Source organism: Pan troglodytes, chromosome 10, assembly GCF_028858775.2.
Source record: "Pan troglodytes isolate AG18354 chromosome 10, NHGRI_mPanTro3-v2.0_pri, whole genome shotgun sequence".
NCBI lineage: Eukaryota > Metazoa > Chordata > Mammalia > Primates > Hominidae > Pan > Pan troglodytes.
The window spans coordinates 45,188,119-45,211,593 of NC_072408.2; the positions used below are offsets into that span (position 1 = coordinate 45,188,119).

At 39.5% G+C, this 23,475-nt stretch overlaps 1 protein-coding gene and 1 non-coding gene across 18 annotated transcripts in view; both read right to left on the reverse strand.

The window, feature by feature from the left end:
* DIP2B (disco interacting protein 2 homolog B) overlaps positions 1-23,475 on the reverse strand; it is a 246,269-nt gene that overhangs the window by 68,417 nt on the left and 154,377 nt on the right. For 8 of the 17 annotated variants that reach the window (XM_063786671.1, XM_509060.7, XM_063786669.1 and 5 more), the window contains 5 exons: positions 20,052-20,177; positions 8,857-9,069; positions 5,654-5,809; positions 4,835-4,954; positions 1,405-1,602 (listed from right to left, as the gene is read on the reverse strand). In XM_063786671.1, coding sequence (XP_063642741.1) covers positions 1,405-1,602; positions 4,835-4,954; positions 5,654-5,809; positions 8,857-9,069; positions 20,052-20,177 — 813 coding nt within the window. Of the gene's footprint in view, positions 1-1,404; positions 1,603-4,831; positions 4,955-5,653; positions 5,810-8,856; positions 9,070-20,051; positions 20,178-23,475 lie in introns of all 17 variants that reach the window. The other 9 variants (XM_063786670.1, XM_009425404.5, XM_009425403.5 and 6 more) reach the window with 3 other exon arrangements.
* LOC112205075 (U6 spliceosomal RNA) lies at positions 23,288-23,393 on the reverse strand. The gene has a single exon (XR_002938939.1). It is a non-coding gene; the product is annotated as a U6 spliceosomal RNA (small nuclear RNA).

Below are 23,475 nucleotides of genomic sequence, written 5' to 3' on the forward strand. Positions count from 1 at the left end.
TTTTTTTTTTTAAAGACAGAGTCTCACTCTGTCACCCAGGCTGGAGTGCAGTGGTGTAATCTCGGCTCACTGCAACCTCTGTCTGTCTCCCTGTTCAAGTAATTCTTGCCTCAGCCTCTCAAGTAGCTGGGACTACAGGTGTGTGTCACCACATCCGGCTAATTTTTGTATTTTTAATAGAGATGAGGTTTCGCCATGTTGTCCAGGCTGGTCTCAAATTCCTGGCCTCAGGTGATCCACCTGTCTCAACCTCCCAAAGTGTTGGGATTACAGGCATGAGCCAACTGTACCCGGCCAGTTTTTTAAAAAATTTACAAATATCTTCAGAAATGTTGTAAGCTTTTTCTGAAAAACCACTTACATAGGTGGTATCAGACACTTGAGGAAACTGCAAAGCAAAAACATGGCTCAAATGATTAAACATTCCATACCGCTGTAATTTAGTGAAAACAAACACTAAAATGGAAATTATCTGTATGAACATGTGGATGTATTCATAGATGTTAAATAAACATGCAAAGATTTGGCCAGCTAAATGCTTTCTTTAAGGGTTATATGAATGAAATGTATATACAGCTTCTGAGGTGAATGTTAAAACAATTTTGGCAAAAACAAACAAAAAATGCTTTTCTTTTCCTACTCCCTCCCCTCAACCACTCTTAGAAATTCTTATTTTAGATTATGAGATAAGGAAAAGGGAAATCATGTTATTTTAAATAGCTACATTATTTTACATACAATTTATTCAGAGGGGCATCCAAAGTTTAAACTATGTCAACCTGCGTAATTCTTTAAATAAAACCTTGTTTTTCCTCAAAGATTATTTTCCATCTAGGTCTATGGACACTGTGCTCCACTTGCAAAGGAGAAAAGGAATCTGTTTGAATAAACTAGTACAAAATCTCATAGCCCAGGGTTGACCCCATTTTTCCTTGAAGTTATTTTAAAAAGAAAAATTTTAGCTAGTATGCAAAATTAAACGGAAAAGTACTCATTCTTTGTTCATTACAGAATTTTGTGCCTATTATAATCAAGAAGCAGGATGGAATAAAGATTTAACAAGTAATCAGTTTCAACTGTTAGATAAAACCATCTGATTTTCACCATACATCATTAATACCAAATGTTTTTCTAAAATCCTCTTGTAATGTTAAAACATCTATGGATGTACAAAGTCTCTCTTCTTTTTGCTGTCTTTTAAATATTAGCTGGCTTGCAAATGTTGCTTTAGCAAATGAAAATATTTGGCAATAGCTTTACTTAGAGCTTAGGATCCTTTTAAATTATTGAAAAAATCTACTGAAACATAATGGCCAGCAACTGCTAAGTATCTAGATAAAAACACTACCCATGATATTCTGAAGAACTCTCAGGAGAGAAGGATCTGGAATCTTGCAGACTCACCATATGTAAGAGTGTAAACTGGTTTCCCTGTCATGTCCAGTGCAGTCAGACAGGAGCATTTTGCTTGAGTGGTACCCCAGCGCTGCAGGGCAGATTCAAGAGCAGGAGGCCAGTTACAGATGACTCCTAAAGGCTCTCCTTTCACAGGGGTCATCTGCCGTCCCTCCGGCTTGGGCTGGTTGGGGTCTGGCTGAGGTACTGTACCAGGAAAATCCCAATGAGTGAAATGAGTACAAATACCAATGAACACAACTTAGGTCTCTAATCTCAACTGCATCTTCCTTTTCACTTCATATTTACCTGGTTTAAACTCACTTTGAGAAACGACATGGTTAGAAATGGTGGTCCACAAACTGGGCCTTAATTCAATTTTCCACTTAAATGTGAAATCATATTCAATATGTTTTACGCAATGAACAAATCCTGACCCTGACAAAGCAAATCACTGCATATATAGAATAGCACAAAATATACATTTTTTGTAGCAATTTCACAATTTTTAGCAAATTTGTTTTTAAATCTGTACAGTCTGTGTCCAGTGTGAGACAGCCAGGTTCTACTACAGCAGATTATGTTTAATGAGAAAGCATTATACTGTGAGTCAGAAAGCCCAAGTTTACATTGACTTTTTACTAGTATTACCTTAGGCCAATTGATTTACCTGAGCTTGGCTTTCCTCATCTGTAAAACGGGGATAGTAACAGTTATACCTCAGGGTCATTACTTCACTCAGACAATGGGCATAAACCACAATATCCCATGTCTCCAGACCTCTGCACTCATCTCGTATGGCCAATCCCTTTGCCTCCTGGTGAACTCTTCCTCATCCTTTTCAGGACTTGGCTGAAACAGCACATTCTCTGGGAACCATTCCCAACTACTCCCTGAGGAGACTACTGCTTCCTTAGTGCTCCCACGTTGCCCTTAGGAAAGCACTGAGCACCCTCAAGGACTTCTTTTACTGTACAAGTTTTCCCCCACAAAGGCTGATGGCTTCTTGAGGAAAGGGGTGCCTCTTACTCCCCTTACTGGCTGTAGTGCCTAATACTTCACGGTTGTTCAACAATGTCAGCTGAACTGGACTGAATTTGGGTGTGTGTTTAGTGGGGAACTAATTATTAACATGCTTATTCCAGAGATTGGGGGTGAATATTTCATACCCTTTCACAGATAAAACAAAAGTCCTCTTAATTTCTAAAATGAACAAGTATTATTCAAATAATAAAAATCAAAAAAAGAATCCTACATTTCCTTCCCTACCCCCACGACGGAGTCTTGCTCTGTCGCCCAGGCTGGAGTGCAGTGGAGCGATCTCGGCTCACTGCAACCTCCGCCTCCCAGGTTCAAAAGATTCTCCTGCCTCAGCCTCCTGAGTAGCTGGGATTATAGGCGCCCGCCACCACGCCTGGCTAATTTTTGTATTTTTAGTAGAGACGGGGTTTCACTATGTTGGCCAGGCTGGTCTTGAACTCCTGACTTCCCACTCGCCTCAGCCTCCCAGAGTGCTGGGATTACAGGTGTGAGCCACCACGCCCGGCCAAATGCTACATTTTCATAGCAGGAAAGATAATTTACACGTGGAACAAATCACTCTAGATAGAGTGCACCAGGGGACATAAACACACACAGACTCAGCGCTAAGGCTAGGACAACATGAGCAGTGCGTGAGAAGTGGGGCACGTCTCCACCTGGAGGAGGAAATGTCTGAGCTGAGTCTTAAAGGATGATCAGGAATTAGCCAGGTGAACAAGAGATGAGAAAAGAGGCACAAAAGGGAGAAGGGACAGAATGAGCAACAAATCTTAGATGGGCAAATGAAATATGAAATAAATGTTTTATAGCTCAATGACAAATCTGGGGATTGTACTTAAAATGCCTTGATTCATTTTTCTACTAACGTAACATTCATGAAATAGTTTCACTCCCCAGTTTGCTGCCTTAGGGTAAATAATAAATGTTTCAACTGCCCTTCTGCTTTGTATATTCCCAGATGCTAAACCACCAGATTAACTAAAAAAAATAAACATGGGTGTTTCTAAATAAGTATTTTATTTGTTTGGACAGACTATGTATATAGTAGGCATTGTTTCTGGCCATGAAAGCTGACATTATCTCCATTATCCATTAGGCTTCAATGCAGATTCTGGGGCATGCTCTTTCAGATTTCCAAAGACCTACTGGTATTTTTCTTTTCCAAAGGTAACAATTACTCAAACATGCAACTATTGCCTATTTATATTAGTAATTAATGAAAAGTTGTTAGTTCTATTCTGCCAATGCAATTTTTTCAGGTAAGATTCCTGTTAAAAACCCTGACCTTCATGTGCCTGGTCAATACCCAATGCTAGAAACACTGGAGAGGCTATTGCTGGCATGGACATCTTGAACATCAGTACATCATGAAAGACGTCCACGATTCAATGAGTTTAGTGATTCCTAAAGAAACAGACACTCATCTTAACCTCATATGTCAGGTTGCTTTCTGTGGCATAAATTGGGCTAAGACCAGATCTAGTCTACCAATGTACCTAATTCTATTAACAAGCTGATGTGATCAAAACCTATTACTATTAGTCTCAGGACATAAAAACAGACTACAAAGCTACCAACGCTTAGCTCTTTCAACAAAAGCTTTTCTTAGGTAGATCTATTTGTCTAGATCTATTGTCATCATTCTATAATTATCAAATGGCCATTCTCATTTTATCCATACTCACACTCATTCCCCTTCCCTATTAAATCCTAGATATATGGTTTTATCCATAATTTAAAAATTATTGAATGAATAAATCACTGTTACACTTCCTCTGTGAAGCCTTTCCTAACCCAGAAGGAACAGATTTCTTCCCTTCTCAGAAGTGCCTATATTGGCTGATAGATACTTAATACTTAAACTAAGTATTCACATGGATATATTTTAGCACCCGTCTAAATTGTAAACAACATGAAGGAAATAACTGTATTTTTATAAATCTTTGAACCTTTTCACCATCTAACACGCTGTCTTGTAGAAAGCAGAAATATGTATTGACTGGCTGATTCATAAAAGGACTACATTATATGAAAAAAGAGTAGGCAAACTTTTGAGGCTGAATTTGATATCCACATCCGAGAAAATGCCAAATATAAATAACTCATAAAATCATGTATTTGGGATAGTTCCTAATTTCAAAGAGTTTATTTCCAAAGACAGTTCTATGCTCCATGGTAATCTCTTTGCCTTTCTTCCCTCTTCTTCCCTCCTTCCTTAATTTTCATCTAAGATCTAAAATACAGATAATCATTAGGGAAAAAAGAGCAGAAAATGATGAACTCTTTGAACCAAGAACTGTGTCTTGTTCATTCTTTAACCCTACAGTACCTAACACATAGTAACTGCTTAAGATATATTTATTTAATGAATATATGTTTTTGGTATTTTTACTACTACCTTCCACAATTTCTTCAGAGTCATCCACAAAAAATTCCTTTAAGGGAGGCCTTTTGGGTCGTTTCAGAGTGTTCAGAAGCTGCTGGATTTTTGTAGATACTCTGCTACTGACAGGAACACCTATAAGGGAAAAAATGATTAAGTTAAAATTCGTTGACTGTAAGGATATTTTAGTTCCTCAGTTCCCTCAGGAGCTTTTATTTCTAAGGATGTTTGGCCTTTGTCCAGTTTCCTTCTCTTTCAAGTGGACCAAATATGTACACAACAAGTTTTATGACAATAGAGAACAAATATGGTACTATTATTAATACATAGCTTAAGGATTTCACCTAATCTTCCTTTTCAGTTATTCTTTTTTTGAGATGGAGTCTCGCTCTGTCACCCCAGGCTGGAGTGCAGTGGCGCCATCTTGACTCACTGCAAGCTCTGCCTAATTTTTTGTATTTTTAGTAGAGATGGGGTTTCACTGTGTTAGCCAGGATGGTCTCGATCTCCTGACCTCATGATCTGCCCACCGCGGCCTCCCAAAGTGCTGGGATTACAGGCGTGAGCCACCGTGCCCGGCCCTCTGTTATTCTTTTCTTTTTCCACATTTAGGTTTTTGTTCAAAGTATCTCCTGGAAGTATCCACTAAGTTCAATTAAGTGGCAATACTGTCACTGTGCAGATGATGGAAAAAAGGTACTCAGGATTAGTTATTAGTGGGCCAACTACAATGCAGTTCTGAAGCTGCTGGGCTAGTTAGGAGCTATCATTCATAATTTGAATTTTTCTAGTTTAGTTTACACTACAATTGAGCTACCAAAAACAACTCCTTACCATCAGCTGTATCCATAAGGCTGGACCTGTTGGATCCTTTGTGCATGCCTTTAACTATCCCCGAGGGGGGCAGGTCAATGTTTGCTGGGCGAATTGAGGAAGATGAGGAGGAGGAAGAGGTAGTTGTAGTGACATCAGGAGGAGCAGAGAAATTCTCTGAGAGGAGAAAACAAAGTTTAGAATTATATTAGCAGAAAAACTAAGAACCTTCAAATCTTTGGGGTTTTGTTTTTTAACAAGGAAGAAAAGTACATAAATGGGGGCATTGGCTCTTGTAAAACAACATTTAAAAATCAGAATCTATTAGCAAGACACAATGGGAGAACAGTAAGTTAAGCCAGGGTATATCAGCTTTCCAAAATTATTATTTTGTAAGACTTGAGTAGCCTTAGTAAGATCAAAACACACATTCAATGTTTCTCAAAACATCATTTTCTACACAGAAAGGCTGGTAGAAATCCAGTGTTATAAAATAATCATAATAAAACTTGCAGTGACCTCAAAATGGAACCAAATAAGATCATAACTGGCTACTAATGTTGTAGTCTCTCGAACATTTCTTGATTGTTATAGTTTATCTAGAATGTTTCCCCTTCTACCAAAGACCAAACTCATATCTTGAAAGTGGGTCAGGCTGCACAAGTTTCCAGATGAAAAAACACTAGATAAAGTCCACTTTTAACTTTCACCTATGGATTATACAATAATCCATAGGTAATCTGGATCTCCTTGACAGACAAGGTTCTTCCTTTGCTCCAGGTAGAGACTAAATAGTGTTATTCTACTCTACCGCACAAAGGGATTCTTTTTATTTTTGAGACAGGGTCTTGTGCTGTTGCCCAGCCAGGAATGCAGTGGTGCAATCACAGCTCACTACAGCCTCAACCTCCTGGGCTCAAGTGAGCCTCCCACCTCAGCCTCCCAAGTATGGGGACCACAGGTGCACACCACTACACCAGGCTAATATTTGTATTTTTAGTAGAGATGGAGTCTTGCCATGCTGCCCAGGCTGGTCTCGAACTCCTGGGCTCAAGCAATCCTCCCACCAATGCCTCCCAAAGTGCTGGGATTACAGGCGTGTGCCACCACACCAGGTCTCAAGATTCTTAACATGGAGAAACTGAATGAGTAAACTGGAAAAGATCCCTGTTCAACAGGGACACGTAACGACAACAACAAAAAACACCACATAGTTTTTTAGTGGCTTTCTGTGATTCTTGTAAATCATACATTTTCCTCCCTCTATTTTCCTTCTTCTTACTTCTCCAGATGTTTTCTTCTAAGTTTTTTGTAAAACTTAAAAAAGGAAAAAAGCATAATACAAACAATTTCTAAAATAGATTTGGGGGTAAGGTCTCTATGCCCCTTAAGTCTGTAATTATTAGTTGAATAGTTTTTAAAGTTTTAAATATACTAACATGAGTATATTCCGGTATACCTTTCTGTAGGATAATGTGGTAACAAAAAGCATTAAAACAGACATTTTTATTTGGTCCAGCAATTCAAACTTATAGGAATATACGCTAAGGAAATAATCAGACAAATGTACAAAGTTGTGTGTTCATGCATGTTCAATCCAATAATTTTTATAATAGCAAAAAATTGGACACTATTTAATAGGGGAATGGCCAAATAAACCAGGGCAGAGAGTCACACAATAGTGTATATTGAAACCATAAAAATAATAGTGTAATGTAATGATGTAAAAGATGTTCATCACATACTGCTAAGAAAAGCAGGTTATTAACATTATGTTTAGGACAGTTCATTTTTGTAAAATCAAAACCAAAACCTTACATATGTAAGTAAAATCTAGAAGAATATACACTACAGTAATAATACTAAAGTATTACCCATGGGAAGTAGGATTATAGGTTATTTTACTTTTACCTATATTTTTGAATTTTTCTATTAGGATCATGAATTACTCCTGTTACAACAAACATCCAAAAAGCAATAATGTGGATAAAATGGTTTATGTGAGTAACTGAACCAATAACTTTTCACAGAGTAGTAGAAGCAATGAAAAATATAAGGTTGGATGAGACATCTTGTTAACAAAAATCCAGGTAAAAGTTAACTGGGTATTAGGATAATATATTTAACAAGTAATACTGGTCTCTTTTAGACAGATGTGGAAATAAAACCTCAGCAACCATGGCTCTGTTGCTCCACGACTGGAGAGGTGGTGAATACGCAAATCTTTGCAGCTGCTTCAGGAGGCTCAGGAAATGGCAGGGCAGGGCAGGGCAGAGCTAAGCGTGCAAGACAAGTCATCAGCTGTTGGCACATGGGTCTCTAAGGAGGGCAATCATACCCTCAAGGTAGCTCTTTCTTTAAAAATTATAGTCTTGAATTGAAATTTTTCCAAGTTTTTCTTTTTTTAGAAATCAGTTAACAGAATAAAGATATATTAGGTGATATAGACAGGTCACTGAGATGAAAATTAAGACACCAAAATGCACTGATTGTCAAGAAAAAAAAGGGAAAGATATCACAGACACATAATGTTAACACACATTACTTGGTGTAATTTGTAACAACCAATTAAGCAAAAGCAGAGATCCGAGCTGTATCTTTATCTGCAGATGTCACAACTCTTTAAAAACACACACACACAAAACATAAAGCAGGGGCAAGCAAAAGCTACACTCTGTATAGTAGCATCTGCAGTGTATCGATAGCAGCTCAGAGTACCAATATCCTCGGCCTGCACACTCCAGTGTAGCAATATCACAGCAGCAAGGACAACAAATCCAGTCAAGACAAAAGTCCTCACTGATATTGGCTCAGTATAGATTTTGCTCAGGTTTAGTGTTTTTGGTTTAACAGAATATAGGTAACAATCCTGGGAAAAATCTAAGATGTTACATATTTTAACCTTTTAATAGATCGAATATTCTTCAGCTGGGATAACTCCACACTGAGACTGGTGTTATATCTTGCAGCTTGAGCATTGCTTATGGAAATAGCTATGGCTTCAGGTGGGCAAAACTACGCACCAATAATGCAGGTGATACCTATTATTCCTGTGACAAATGTATTGCTGGTGTTTCCATCTTTTCCTCATTAACTGTCATGTTTTCTCTAATTCTGTTTTTTAGGCCATACTGAAAAACCTAACACAAACCATAAACTATTTCCTGGATACTGGGAGCCAAATGGAATGTAATTTGGGCTTCTTGGGTAGATCCAGCTCCTACCTATTCGAGTATTGGCAAATACATCAGCTAGAGACCCACTGGTTCCTTTGACCTCTCCGTGGGACAGCGTAGAAGATGCGGATGAAGAAGTGGACGATCCCTGAATTGAACGGTTGATCCAGGACTCAGCATTCTGTAAGCTCTGTTGCAAGGCAGCAGAGAGCGCAGCTTGGCGTCTCAGAGAGCCCTCATCCTCAGAGGCCGAAGATGTGTCTGTGTGGAATTAGAAAAAAAGAAGTTCTCGATCCTACCTAGAACAGAGACTTTTCAGTTCTTGCTCATTGATCACACATTCAGTTTCGACACCAGCAAAACATTCGCATTCTTAAGGTAGATTAATATGTAAAGTTTCTCAAGAATCTCAAGGAAACGTCTATGGACCAAAGCCTACAAAAATAAAATAGCCTAACTCCATAGGTAATTTTTAATTGTTTTCTTTTAAACTCTTTCAAAACATTTAAACTTTACTCCCTGCTTTTCTGTTGTAAGCTTAATCAGTATCTAAATTTTTCTAGTCCATCTACTTATGTTCAAATAATACTGAAGTACTTATATGTCTTCCTGAATCTCTTCTTGTGGTATGTTGCTACATTGATTTTGACAAAGTACTTATTAGTCTCTAAGGAAATGATCTTGACAGGGAGACATAAAAACTTAATTCTTGCTAAAAACGTATGTGCCAGGCCGGGCGTGGTGGCTCATACCTGTAATCCCAAGACTTTGGGAGGCTGAGGCAGGCAGATCACCTGAGGTCAGGAGTTCAAGACCAGCCTGGCCAACACGGTGAAACCCCATCTCTACTAAAAATACAAAAAATTAGACAGGCATGGTGGTGCATGCCTGTAATCCCAGCTACTTGGGAGGCTGAAGCAGGAGAATCGTTTGAACCTCGGAGGCAGAGGTTTCGGTGAGCCACGATCGCACCACTGCACTCTAGCCTGGGCAACAGAGCGAGACTCCAACTCAAAAACAAAAACAAAAAACAAAAAACATAACGTGCCAAACAGTGAGCTAGGTGCTAGGGAATGAAGTGGTGTAAACAATCCTTAGCCTGGAGTTATTCATGGCCTTAGTAGGAAAGGCAGCCAGTCAGGGTGCACAGGTAAGCTTTCCAAGCATGACAGGAGAAGGCACAGCATCAGGATTTCTTTCTTTAATTTTCAGCTGGAGAAGAATTGTGAGAAATCCACTTATGTCTGTATTCAGCTTGGCTCTGACTTCAGGAAAACAGGCCTAAATTAGAAAAGCGTGCTGGGTGGGGGGGGTGGTAAAAAAACTCAACCAAATATAGGGAAGCAAAAGCCGGGGAAAACAGAAGTCAGGAATTTATTTCAGGGTTCTAAGCTTATGAAGCACGCAGTTAAAGAGGGCATTTGGTCTAATGTGAGATAAACCTTTCTAAATGATTTCTGGGTGTTATGATTTACAATTTGTGGATTGAATTTCATTGTTTTTAAAAATTAAACATTCTGTGGTTAGTACTGCAGAACCCTTTCCGTCTAACTCAGGTGACACTGTAGGTTCATGTTCTGCTTTGGTTCAAAGAGCCAAATACATAACCAATGGGGCTGGAAAACTGCTGGCACCTCACAATGGGAACCTGAACCACAAAAGACTCATCTAATCTAGAAGTCAAATTCTGCAGGCCCAGAGCAAGACAGAAAGTTAAAATAATGGGCCGGATGCAGTGGCTCAGCCTGTAATCCCAGTACTTTGGGAGGCCGAGGTGGGTGGATCACTTGACGTCAGGAGTTCAAGACCAGCTTGGCCAACATAGCGAAACCCTGTCTTTACTAAAAATACAAAAATTAGCCGGGCATGGTGGTGCACACCTGTAATTCCAGCTACTCGGGAAGCTGAGGCAGACAAGAATCACTTAAGCCCGGGAGGCGGAGGTTGCAGTGAGCAGAGATAGCATCACTGCCCTCCAGCCTGGGAGGCAGAGTGAGACTCCATCTCAAAAACAAAAACAAAAAACCCAGAAAGTTATATAATGACTACACCCTTGCTTCTTGTTCTGTACTACCTCCAACTTATTATTTCATATTGAGGAAGGTCTGAAGCCTGAGACTGTTTTTGCTTTTTAAAAAGTACTAATCACAACATGTGCCAGGAACTATGTCAAGTCCTAGGGGTTCTGAAGTGTATGAGTGCTTATGACACAGTAAGTGCCCTAAAAAGGCTTACAGGAGACACAGAAGCCCACAGATAATTTCAAAAGAATAAAACAGATGCTAAGAAATGGGAGTAATCAAAGGGTTTCGCAGGATGGGAACCAACCACAGTCAGGGATTTCAAGTACTTCTTTGTACATAGAGCAAAGACTTTGAAGAGTAAGGCAAAAAAATGAAAAAAAAATGAGGGTGGAGAGATAAATAGTGACCAGATCCCAAAGAGATAAAGTGATGAGGTCCATAAAGAAGAATGAGATCTATCATGCAAAAGGGGGGTGATTAAAAGAAAATTTAAAGAAAAAAAGAAGTAATCACATCTGTACCCCTTTAAGGAAAGCATTTTGTGTAATTTTCAGAAAATATTCTAACATTTCAACTGTACCCCAAGACACAAATATTCCTGTCTTAGCAAACATGTTAAAAAAAAAAAGAGAGGAAGTCGGGATAGGGCCCATAGGACAAGTGAATTTGACCTTAAGAATAAAGTATTTTCAAGGTAAGTTATCTCAAGATTCCACAATCTCCATTGGATTTGTGGGCTGCTTTTATTGTATCATTTTATTGTATCACTTATATGTATTTTAATTTGTTTAAGTTTAAAATCAGAATAACCCAATTTTAAAAAGACAGTAAAACCAGTATTTTCATGATTAGGTTTATGGAAAATGGGTTTCATTATGTTTCTATATTGGATCAATTATGCAATTAGGTGTATTGTTTCAATTCAGTTACCATGTTTGTCTGCCAGTCTTCAGTGTTTAATGACTTACAACTATAGGGCAGCTTAGCGTAGTGGAAAAAAACATGGCTTTGGTGTCAGTCTTCCATTCAAACTCTAGGATCCACCTCTTACTAGCTATGTGACTTAGGGATAAAATTACCCATCTGAGAAGACTGTTTACTTATTCGTCCATTTGACAAACACACTAAGCACTACAGTAGTTGGTAGGAATAAAAAGTTGGGCAAGAAGACATAGTCCCTATTCTTATGGGACTGAGATGAGTTAGAGGAGTTCAAGGCAGGCACCCAAGGAAGTAAGACCTAACCCAAGGCCTGATGGCTAAGTAGGGATTAGTTATGAAAGGCCCAGAAGTAGGGAGAGTGCAGCGTCAGGTAGAGGGGGCTGCACGCGAGAAAGCTTGGAGGGGACAGAAAACTTTTTAAAGATATTAAAGAAACAGAGACGAGCCAGAGCACAGAAGCAAGACTGATAGTCATGGAGATGAGACTGGACAAGTAGGTAGCACTGGGCCACCAAGGGCCTTGTAAGACAAGCTAAGGAAACTTGCCTTTATCCTAACCATAGCTGGGAGACCATGAACAAAGACACTGTACAGAAAGCACCCATACTGGTGCCAGCCCATAGCACCTGGCCAATCAACATTAATTCCTCTTCTAATCCCCAGGAGAATGGTTAAAAGGAATGTATATTTCTTTTTGATTTGGAACAACCTGAAATTTTTCCTAAGAGTAATTTAAATGGCTAATTGCTTCCTATAAACATGAAGGGAAAGATAGCAGAAACTAACGGTTGGTAGAAGAAAATAATACTGTGCCAAATGATGCCACCTGAGAAATGAGGTGCTTACTATGAATAACTCAACCTATGGTCACAGATAAGAAACTATCCGGGTAAAGTTAAAAGACGATTATGTAGTGAAGTCTACATAAAATGTAGCACTGCTCTGGGATTGTTATCTTTTTAAAAATCAAAACAAGGTCCCTTAAATATTATTTTAAAAGCAATTTGTCACCCAGGAAATTGTTATGAATTTGTAGAAATTTGGGCAAAATTAAATAATAGAAATTTATCATTTCCCTACTGATTCTGCTCTGATTAAAAATAAACTCATGACTGTTATCACTTATAAATAAAACATCTTCACTAAGCTCTTATATATAACGAATACGCAACAGAAAACAATTCTGAAAACATAGTTTGCCTTTCAGTTTATAATCTGCTGTGATTTTAACGAGGCACCACTGAATACTGGTCACCAGAAGACTACAATCCATTTATAACCAATTAGTAAACATATAAACAATTAGCATGTTGGCCAGGCGCATTGTCTCACGCCTGTAATCCCAAGCACTTTGGGAGGTTGAGGCGGATGGACTGCTTGAGCTCAGGAGTTTGAGACCAGCCTGGGCAACATGACAAAAACCTGTCTCTACAAAAAATGCAAAACTTAGCTAAGTGTGGTGGCGTGTGCCTATAGTCTCAGCTACTTGAGAGGATGGCCTGAGCCCAGGAAGCGATCATGCCACTGCACTCCAGCCTGGGCAACAGAGCCAGACCCTGTCTCAAACAATCAATCAATCGATCAATCAATCAAAACATTTAGCTTGCTGATTTTAAGGGAAGAAAAGTGCCAAATTTGCTAATTCCTTTTATTCTTTTTTTTTTTTTTTTTTTTTTTGAGACAGGGTCTCCTGCCTCAGCCTCCCGAGTTGCTGGGACTACAGGTGCCCGCCACCATGCCCGGCTAATTTTTTGTATTATTTAGTAGAGACGAGGTTTCAGCGTGTTAGCCAGGATGGTCTTGATCTCCTGACCTCGTGATCCACCCACCTCAGCCTCCCAAAGTTCTGGGATTACAGGCGTGAGCCACCACGCCCGGCCTCAGGCAAGCTTTTTTGACAGGTTCCTTTTTTCTAATTCACCCAACTGCTAAAGATGCAAGTCCCTCCAGGGATCTTAATTCCAGCTTGCAACCTTAGATGGGTCCAAGGTTTTATCATTATAGTTAAAATTAAGGTCCCTGGTTTACTGATTCTCCTCCCTACAGCCCAGCGGAAGTAAGCACCACCTCACCATTCTGATTTTTCAGTGTTCATCATTCTCCCTTGCTCCTGTATACATTTTTTAAAAAGCTGGTTACATTTTACCCAGTATTTCTAAAAGAACATTTTCTTTCCCCTATCTTTCTAGGAGATAATTTTCAGGTTATCTAACTGATATGTCTAAAAACAGAAGTCTAGGCAAGTTATTGAGCCTCTCTAAACCTGTTTTCTCTTCTGTAAAATGGGGTAGAAAACTGTTGAGTGAACTACTAAAAATGAAAAAAATATATGTTAAGCACTTAGCCCTTTGACTGGTACACTGAGGGCATGCAATAAATGGTAACCATAACATTACTCTTATCAGCAAACCTTAAATTTTACAATCAGGTATTGAAACAAATTCAACCGGATACAGTGGGTTTTTATTGTACTTTGGCTTAAAGAACACTGGATATTCACTAGTCTCCCAAGTAATTGTGGACCATTGGTCATATCCCACACCAATCATAAAATACACTATTAAAATGATCTGACTCTATTAATTAGAGCACATTTATTATGGAGGTCTGATTTGCCAACTTTGTTTACTTTGTGGTTTAGGTTAAAATTAGAATATTTAGGAAAGACTCCCCAACCTGGTAAATCAGCAGGTATTCTAAGTTCAAATTAACTGACTGATACATATTTAGGACTATAAGCATTCAGAAGACAACAGTTATTTAATTTGGTTGTAAAAATGCTCATTCCAGTACCATGCATACACGTGAGTATCTATTAGGGAAAGAGGAATTTTTTTTTTTTTTTTCAGTTGAGGTTTCACTCTGTCACCCAGGCTGGAGTACAGTGCTGTGATTATGGTTCACTGCAGCCTTGACTGAAGTGATTCTCCCACCTCAGCCTCCTGAGTGGCTACAACCACAGGCACATACTATCATACCCAGCTAATTTTTAAAATTTTTATTTTATTTAGCACTATGAAGGAATTTAAAAAAATTATTTGTAGAGATGAGATCTCTTGCTCTGTTGCCCAGGCTGGTCTCAAACTCCTGGGCTGAAAGGATCCTCGGGCCTCAGCCTCCCAAAGTGCTGGGATTATAGGCATGAGCCGCGGCTATAAAGTAAAGAGAATTTTCTAAATAAACATGACACTTCAGTGGAATAATGAACATAATCAAGATTTTGAGTTTGACACTTAATTGCTATTTGACCTGGGGCAAATTACTTAGCCACTATGAACTTGCTTATTTCCTTATCTCTAAATCTGCCCTTCCTACTTTACAGAGTATTTATGAGAAACAAATGACACAGGGCGGTCATTAGTATGTGAAAGTTCTTTGCATACCATAATGTACTATAATTCCATGAAGCATTATTAAAGTAGGTTAAAAGGATAATATCCCAGTCTGTTGCTGGGTATCATTTTCATATATAGAAATATAGAGCAGGGTGTGGTGGCTCACGCCTATAATCCCAACACTTTGGAGAATCTCTTGAGCCCAGGAGTTTGAGGCCAGCTTGAGCAACACAGTGAGACCCCATTTCCATCTCTACAAAAAATAAAAATATTAGCCGGGTGTGGCAGCATGCACCCGCAGTTCCAGCTACTAGAGAGGCTGAGGTGGGAGGACTGCTTGACCCTGGGAGTTTGAGACTGCAGTGAATTGTGATTGAGCCACTATACTCCAGCCTGGGTGACAGAGACTGTGTCAAAAACAAAAACAAAAACAAAAAAAACAAAAAAGGAGGGAAATTCTCCTTGTCTTCTGGCCCTATGAATTACTCTAGCTACTCTCAAGCAGAGTCCTGTGTGAGACAGACTTCTAAATTTAAGCTAGTTGAAATAGCTTACTGTGCTTTAGGGTCATTATGTGGTCTATTTGGTCATCTGTGCACTCTCAGAATGCAGCAAAGGGTAAGTCCACAAGGGTGCGGAAAAAGCTTAGAGGGAAAAAATATATGCTGTAGTTTTTGCATTGTGCTTTTCCGTATGAATGAGTAATAGCATTACACAAAGAACCCCTACAAAGAAAGAGCTGAGGTAATTGCCTCATGACATTAGTAAATGATTTCAGCACATAAAGGGAACTGGATGGCAGTAATTCAAGCAGTCTAAAAGACTCTGAAAAAGGCCACAAGCACTAAAAGAACCATAGATTGCTACAAATTTAGAGAATTAAAATTTTCTAATTCACAAGATAGAAATTAGTGTACATATCAATAAGCAAATTTTAGGGTGACTGACATCTTATCAGGTGATTTGTGAACAAAAGACAAATTATTTCCCATGCCAACTATTTACCATATTTTCCAGACTATATGATACTATAAAGCCAAAATATCTGACATATTTTACTCCTTAATCCTTTTTATTAAATCCCTCAAAAAGAGCAGCTCTAAATTTTCATCAGTTCAGTAATTCAAACAGTTACGTATTGAGTGCCTCCCAAAGAAGCTGACTGGCTGGTGCACTCTAGAAGTTATCCCAGAAACCAGGTGCATACAAGACAGCAAGTGCAGAGTGACAGCCTTGACCCAAGATGTGCTTTATGATGTATGCTGTAACATCTCAGGCAGTGTACAAAGAAAGATGCAACTAAATCCTGTAAAATATTAGGCTAATTTTTCCCTGAAAGAGTGGTACAACTTTTTGTTTGCTTTTTTTTTTTTTTTTTTTTTTTTTTTAAAGAGATGGGGCCTCACTCTGTCTCCCAGGTTGGAGTACGGTTGATTGATCTCGGCTCACTGCAGCCTCGACCTCTGGGGATCAAGCGATCCTCCCACCTCAGCCTCTCAAGTAGCTGGAACCACAGACATGCACTACCACAGTCAGCTAACTTTTTAATTTTTTGTAGAGATGGGGTCTCGCTATATTGCACAGGCTGGTCCCCTCCTAGGCTCAAGCAATCCTCCCACCTCAGCCTCCCAAAGTGTGAAGATTACAGGTATGAGCCAACACACCTGGCCACAACTGTTTTATTTATTTATTTATTTATTTGAGACGGAGTCTGGCTCTGTTGCCCAGGCTGGAATGCAGTGGCGCGGTCTCGGCTCACTGCAAGCTCTGCCTCCCGGGTTCACGCCATTCTCCTGCCTCAGCCTCCCGAGTAGCTGGGACTACAGGCACTGCCACCACGCCCGGCTAATTTTTTGTATTTTTAGTAGAGACGGGGTTCACTGTGTTAGCCAGGATGGTCTCGATCTCCTGACCTTGTGATCCACCCGCCTCGGCCTCCCAAAGTGTTGGGACTACAGGCGCTGCCACCACGCCTGGCTAATTTTTTGTATTTTTAGTAGAAATGCGGTTTCACTGTGTTAGCCAGGATGGTCTCCATCTCCTGACCTTGTGATCCACCCGCCTCAGCCTCCCAAAGTGCTGGGATTACAGGCGTGAGCCACTGCGCCCGGCACCACAACTGTTTTTAGGTCACTTTTGTTTTGTTTTTTGAGATGGAGTCTCGCTCTGTCACCCAGGCTGGACTGAATGGCGCGATCTCGGCTCACTGCGACCTCTGCCTCCCGGGTTCAAGTAATTCCCCTGCCTCAGCCTCCTGAGTAGCTGGGACTATAGGAACGCACCACCACACCTGGCTAATTTTTGTATTTTTAGCCGGGACGGGGTTTCACCTTGTTGGTCAGGCTGATCTCGAACTCCTGACCTCCTGATCTGCCTGCCTCAGCCTCCTAAAGTGCTGGGATTACAGGCATGAGCCACCGTACCCGGCTTTAGGTCACTTTGGTAGCTGGCCAGAAGCTCATTTTTTTTTTAAAAGACTTTAATGGCAATGATTAATGTAAGTTTTCTTCCTCCTCCCTTCCCTTGAACACAGCCTCAGCATCTTCTAAGCTTCAGTGTTTCTATGGCTATCAGAGTACATATGCGAGATAAAACCTATTCCACATCGCTGGGTTAGGCTGTAACAAGTTCTGGGAGATACTGATGTAGGATTAAGCTTCAACTAGGCACTGGAAACAGCCAATTGGTAGCTCTTAAGATCTTGGAGAGAATGGAATCGATTCCTAATGTGGGAACAGCAAATTCTACTCCCTAAAATGAAAGGGGCTAATGGAAGCCTTATGATAAGAGTTCTTCCCACATTTCCTCACTAGAGCAAAGTATTTGTCTTAGGCATGTGTGTAATTGTTGCATGACAGCATTAAAATATCCCATGTGGGGGCTGTGTGAGAAATCACTATGCAGGGTGCGCTCAATGTTTCCCCTTGTTGTGAGAGAATTCCTCTTCTATTTGACAACACAGATGTCCCTCACAGCGCATGAAGGCTTCTCAGATACTACCCAGAGATCCCCAGAACAAGAGATAAATGGGTACAGAACCTTTTCATTACTCTGTTCTGCTGAATACAAGTCTTAGGAGAAAGGACTGTATCTTTGGAATCATGAAATTATTATGTATAAAACATATAATATGATCAAGAACATTAGGCCACAACTTCAAGGCTGCAGACAGAGGAGAACATTAGTGTCTAGAAATACAGAGGCCTATAGTTAATTTCAAAGGACTACAGTCTCATTCAGCAATGAACAGCTGCGATTTGTTTCTAGAGTTGGTGAATTCCCCTCAGGCAGTGACTTTTGTAAAAGCGGATAAAAAAGGTTTCCACTCCTTCTGAGCATTCTCAAGGTCTTTGCTGCATTCTCACATTTCACCCAAAGCCATAAGGGCAGCCTATTTACTCTGAAACTGCATGTCTTTGATACAGCTTTGGAGGGGATTATTTCCAAGAACTACATGTCATGCTGCTCCCTACCCTTTGCCATTTACTGCAACTGAACCCTCAGCCACACTGCAGTGTAATCTGCCAAAAAGGAATAGCTACTAAACTGAGAGCCCCCTTTGTCCATGAGGACCCAACTTGTGCTGTACTAATGTGGAAGGGAAACCATCCAAGATTTTCAATGAGTAGGTTTGAGGTATGCACCATTATAGACACAAACTGTCTTACTGTGATAGCCGGCTAGAGGTACCCTGTGATACATTTTGAGAAACACTTGAAGCCACAGAGCTATTTCTCTTTCAAACATGTTGACACCACAGATGTGAAGAAAAAAAGCACACACAGTAAATGAGCCCACAGCATACCCAAATGCTCTGAGAAGTTAGCCAAAACCAAGAAGAAAACTATTAATATTAATCTGGATCAGGGAATAGGATCAGTATGAACAGCTCAACAACTTGACAGCTGTGAATCAAAGTCAACCACAAGGCAACCTAGGAATCTCCCCAAAGACGTATTAAGTAGTTTAGGCCAAAAAAGTATGGGGAAATTTGTTCTCAAAGATTTCATTACCAGTAACATGAAAGTAGAAAGAGAGACACTATATTGAGGCTCTGAAATAGATTTACTATGTTTAGTCTCAAAGGCCTATATCAAGATCTTGTCTGGGATTCGATCTAAAAAAAAATTTTTTTCGAGCTTCCACTAGAGAAGTTCAAAAAAAATTTTTTTTAAGGTTTTAAAAAAACTTTGGGAAAGATTCTGAACAGACAAGACAACTTAGATTGTTTCTAGTTATTCCTCAAATATGAAGTTATAACTCTTTAAATTTACCTTAGGGAGCATAAGGATTGAAGTCTGGTGAACAGGGATGGGATGAAGATACCTAGTTCTCACTGATCTCATGACCCCGTTATAAAAAGTAGATTCTTAAAAAATAAATAAATGTGTACAAAATACATTAACACACACACACACATAAACACACTTATATACGTTTTGCAGGTCCATCACAACTTTGCATGATTGCTCTTCCATAATTGTTAATGACACAAAAACTTTTGTCCCAAGTCCAACTATTCTCATGCCTGCTGCAGAGACGAAGCATTTGGTTTAGGAGTACAAATGAATTAGATATATGACTACAAGTAGTATATTGGGTGACAATGAAAGTGGCTATTTAACACAGCAGGATTTTGGCCTAAGCTTTGGCCTGTATTTATGACTACATAAGTCTGGGGATTACAGCTGGAAAAAAAAAAGACTGGAAATTCAGAAGGAAAGTTTTTTTGTTTAGTTTTGAATAGTTTTACTCTTAAGGCATCTTTTTGTGTGTTGTTTACGAGATGACAAGCAAAATCTGCCACCTCAGAGTGTTCTCTTACATTCCTCTAATGGTGGGGAGAAGATTCTGATTCTTACCTCAGAAAAGAAAAAGCAGAACTTATTTCAGGAACATCAAGGTAGTAACTGTCAGAGAGAAAAAGCTCTGATAAACCTACCAGGAGGTGTGCAGGCATCTGCAGGAGACTGAACAAATGTGGATCGCCTTTTGGTTGGCATGGGCAAAGCCATCTTCTGTTCTTTATGCTTTGCCAGTGCAGCCTGAACTGCTTCTGTGTGGATATCTGAAAAAGTAAACATTTGCATTTATTAGCTTCCGGCTCTTGAAAGTGTTTACCACTGTGAGCTGAACTATCACTGCCTCAATTGTTTAAAAAAAAAAAAAAAAAAAAAAGGTAAAGGGGACGTTCAGATGATTTTTATTTATAATTTGATTAAGACCAATTAGAAATAAAAATCAAAAACAAAAATAAAAGAAGCCAAGGATAATTTTATGGAGGAGGAAAATGAAGTCCAGAATGATGTGTGACTCCTTAACACACCAGACAAAGAGTTGACAGAGATGTGGGGAGGTGGGTGGGGACAGAATACTGAGTCTAACATGCATCTGTGCCAAGCAGGAAATCCTGCCTCAAATGGAATGAGTGCTGTGCAGGTGCCTGGAGAACACTCATTATTTTTCAAGAAAAGAAGCTTAGGATTTTCTTAACTGTCTGAAAGAAAACTTGGTTGAGACCCCTCAGTTCTATGCCACAGGAAGGATTGATTTTGATCTAGAAAAACATAAGGGCAGATGTTACTTGTTTGACACTTTGGGCACAAAAAATTTCAGCTCTCTACTTGAATGTCTAATAGGAATCTCAAAATTAACACATCCAAACAAAACTCTTCATTTTCTACCCCCACTCCAAAGGTCACTCTATAGTTCCACAAAATTGAATCATACTGTACACAGTATTTTGTATTCCGCTAAAAAAAAAAAAAAACTCTTACAAAATCTTACTGAGGTAGATAACAGCTGAGGTAGCTTCCTAAGTCACAAAAAAATAGTTTCCTTTTGTCTAGGAATGGGCCTAATCCACACACAAACTATCCTTCATACCTCTCTGTAAAGTAAATATACCCCTTATAAGAGCTAGACCAATGAGATCCTTTTTTTTTAATTTAAACTCTGAATCAAGAAACTGCAGGTCCTAAATGGAATCACTTTAATGACAATGTGACAATGCCCTAGAAAGAAGGAAGGTTTTAAACTTCAAGGTTGAGATTCCCAGAGTTATCTCTCCTTTCTAGGGGTTTTTCAAATGTTGATTTGTTTCTATGACCTACCTCAGCTATTTAAGGTAGCCTATGTAAGTTGACCTGTTTTTTTTGAGATGGAGTGTCGCTCTGTCGCCCAGGATGGAGTGCAGTGGCGCAATCTCAGCTCACTGCAACCTCTGCCTCCCGGGTTCAAGCCATTTTCCTGCCTCAGCCTCCCAAGTAGCTGGGACTACAGGTACGCGCCACCACGCCCAGCTAATTTTTGCATTTTTAGTAGAGGCAGGGTTTCACCATCTTGGTCAGGCTGGTCTTGAACTCCTGACCTTGTCATCTGCCTGCCTTGGCCTACTAAAGTGCTGGGATTACAGGCGTGAGCCACCACGCCCGGCCAGCTTCTGTTCCTTGCAACCAAAAAACCTCCACTAATACAAGGAGAAACACCTCACTGTGTACAGACCAACAACATAACTTTTAAGGGCTGCATAGTATTTCACTGCATGAATGTGCCATGATTTACTTACACAATTCCTTATTATCAGATACTAGGTTATTTCCAAATTTTTGAAACTATTCATAGAAAGAATAATTCAGTATTTTCACCTTAGCACATGTCTAATTATTTTCTTAGAATTAATTACAAAAACTGCTGAGATCAAAGTATATGTACTTATTTCTTCAGAAATGTTTCAAACATATTTCCTAAAAATAAGGAATTTTCTCTTATATAACCCCAGGACATTATTCAAAATCCAGAAAAATTGGCCAGGTGCAATGGCTCACACCTGTAATCCCAGCACTTTGGGAGGCCTAAGTGGGCAGATAACTTGAAGTCAGGAGTTCGAGACCAGCCTGGCCAACACGGTAAAACCCTGTCTCTACTAAAAATACAGAAATTAGCCAGGCATGGTAGCACGCACCTGTAATTCCAGCTACTCAGGAGGCTGAGGCAGAAGAATCACTCGAACCCAGCAGGCGGAGGTTGCAGTGAGCCGAGATCACACCATTGTACTCCAGCCTGGGTGACAGAGCAAGACTCTGTCTCAAAAAAACAAAACAACAAACCCCAGAAATTCTTGTTTTTCTTTCTTTCTTTCTTTCTTTTTTTTTTTTTTTTGAGATGAGGTCTTGCTATGTATGTTGCCTAGGGTTGGTCTTGAACTGGGCTCCAGTGATCCACCCGCCTCAGCCTCCCGAAGTGCTGGGATTACCAGCCAAAATACAGAAATTCAACATTGATACAAACTATTATCTAACCCACAATCCATATTCCAACATAGTCTATTGTCCCAATAATGTCCTCTATAGGTTTTCCCTCCCACCTTTTTTCCTGATCTGGGATCTACTGGAGGAAATCCTACTTAGTTGTCCTGTCTCTTGATTCCCCTATAATCCAGAACTGTTTCTCAGCCTTACTTTGTCTTTTATTATCTTGATATTTTTGTACAGACTAGTTATTTTGTAAAATGTTCTTTAATTTTGGCTTGCTTGATATTTCCTTATAATTAATTTCAGGTTATGCAATTTGGCAGAAATACCATAGAAATAATTTGTTGTCTTCTTCTTTTTTTTCTTTTTTGTAAAGATGGGGTGTCACTACATTGCCCAGGCTGGTCTCCAACTACTGGTCTCAAGGAATCCTCCTGCTTCAGCCCCCAAAATGCTGCACTGGGATTACAGGCATGAGCCACCATGCCCAGCCAGAAATAATGTCTTTCTCAAAACATGATGTCAGGAGGTGTCTGCTCCACTATGGTAACATAACTCTAATTGCAAAGTTGGTTACTTTGGTGACTATGGTATCTGCTAAATAAACTCACTGTAAACTTAACCATTCTTCCGTTTGCAATTAATAAGTAATTCATGGGAGGATACTTTTGAGACTATATAAATGTTACATACTTTGTCAACCTTTCAACTCACTAGTTTTAGCATCCATTGATAATTCTTGGTGGAATCAACTTTTTTTTTTTTTTTTTTTTTTTGTAAATAGAGATAGGGTCTCCCTATGTTGCCCAGGCTGGTCTCAAACTCCTGGTTTGCTCAAGGGATTCTCCTGCCTTGGCATCCAAAAGTGAATAGGATTACAGGTGTGAGCCACCACGCCTGCCATTTTTTTTTTAAATATTTTTTATTTTTAATGGAACATTTCACGAGTTTGTGTGTCACCTTGCTCAGGGGCCATGTTAATCTTCCCTGTATTGTTCCAATTTTAGTATATGTGCTGCTGAAGTGAGCACAGAATCAATTATGATAATAACAATTACAATATGATAATTTTATAGCTCTACCATTTCTTCCATATTTATTAGTTGGTATTTA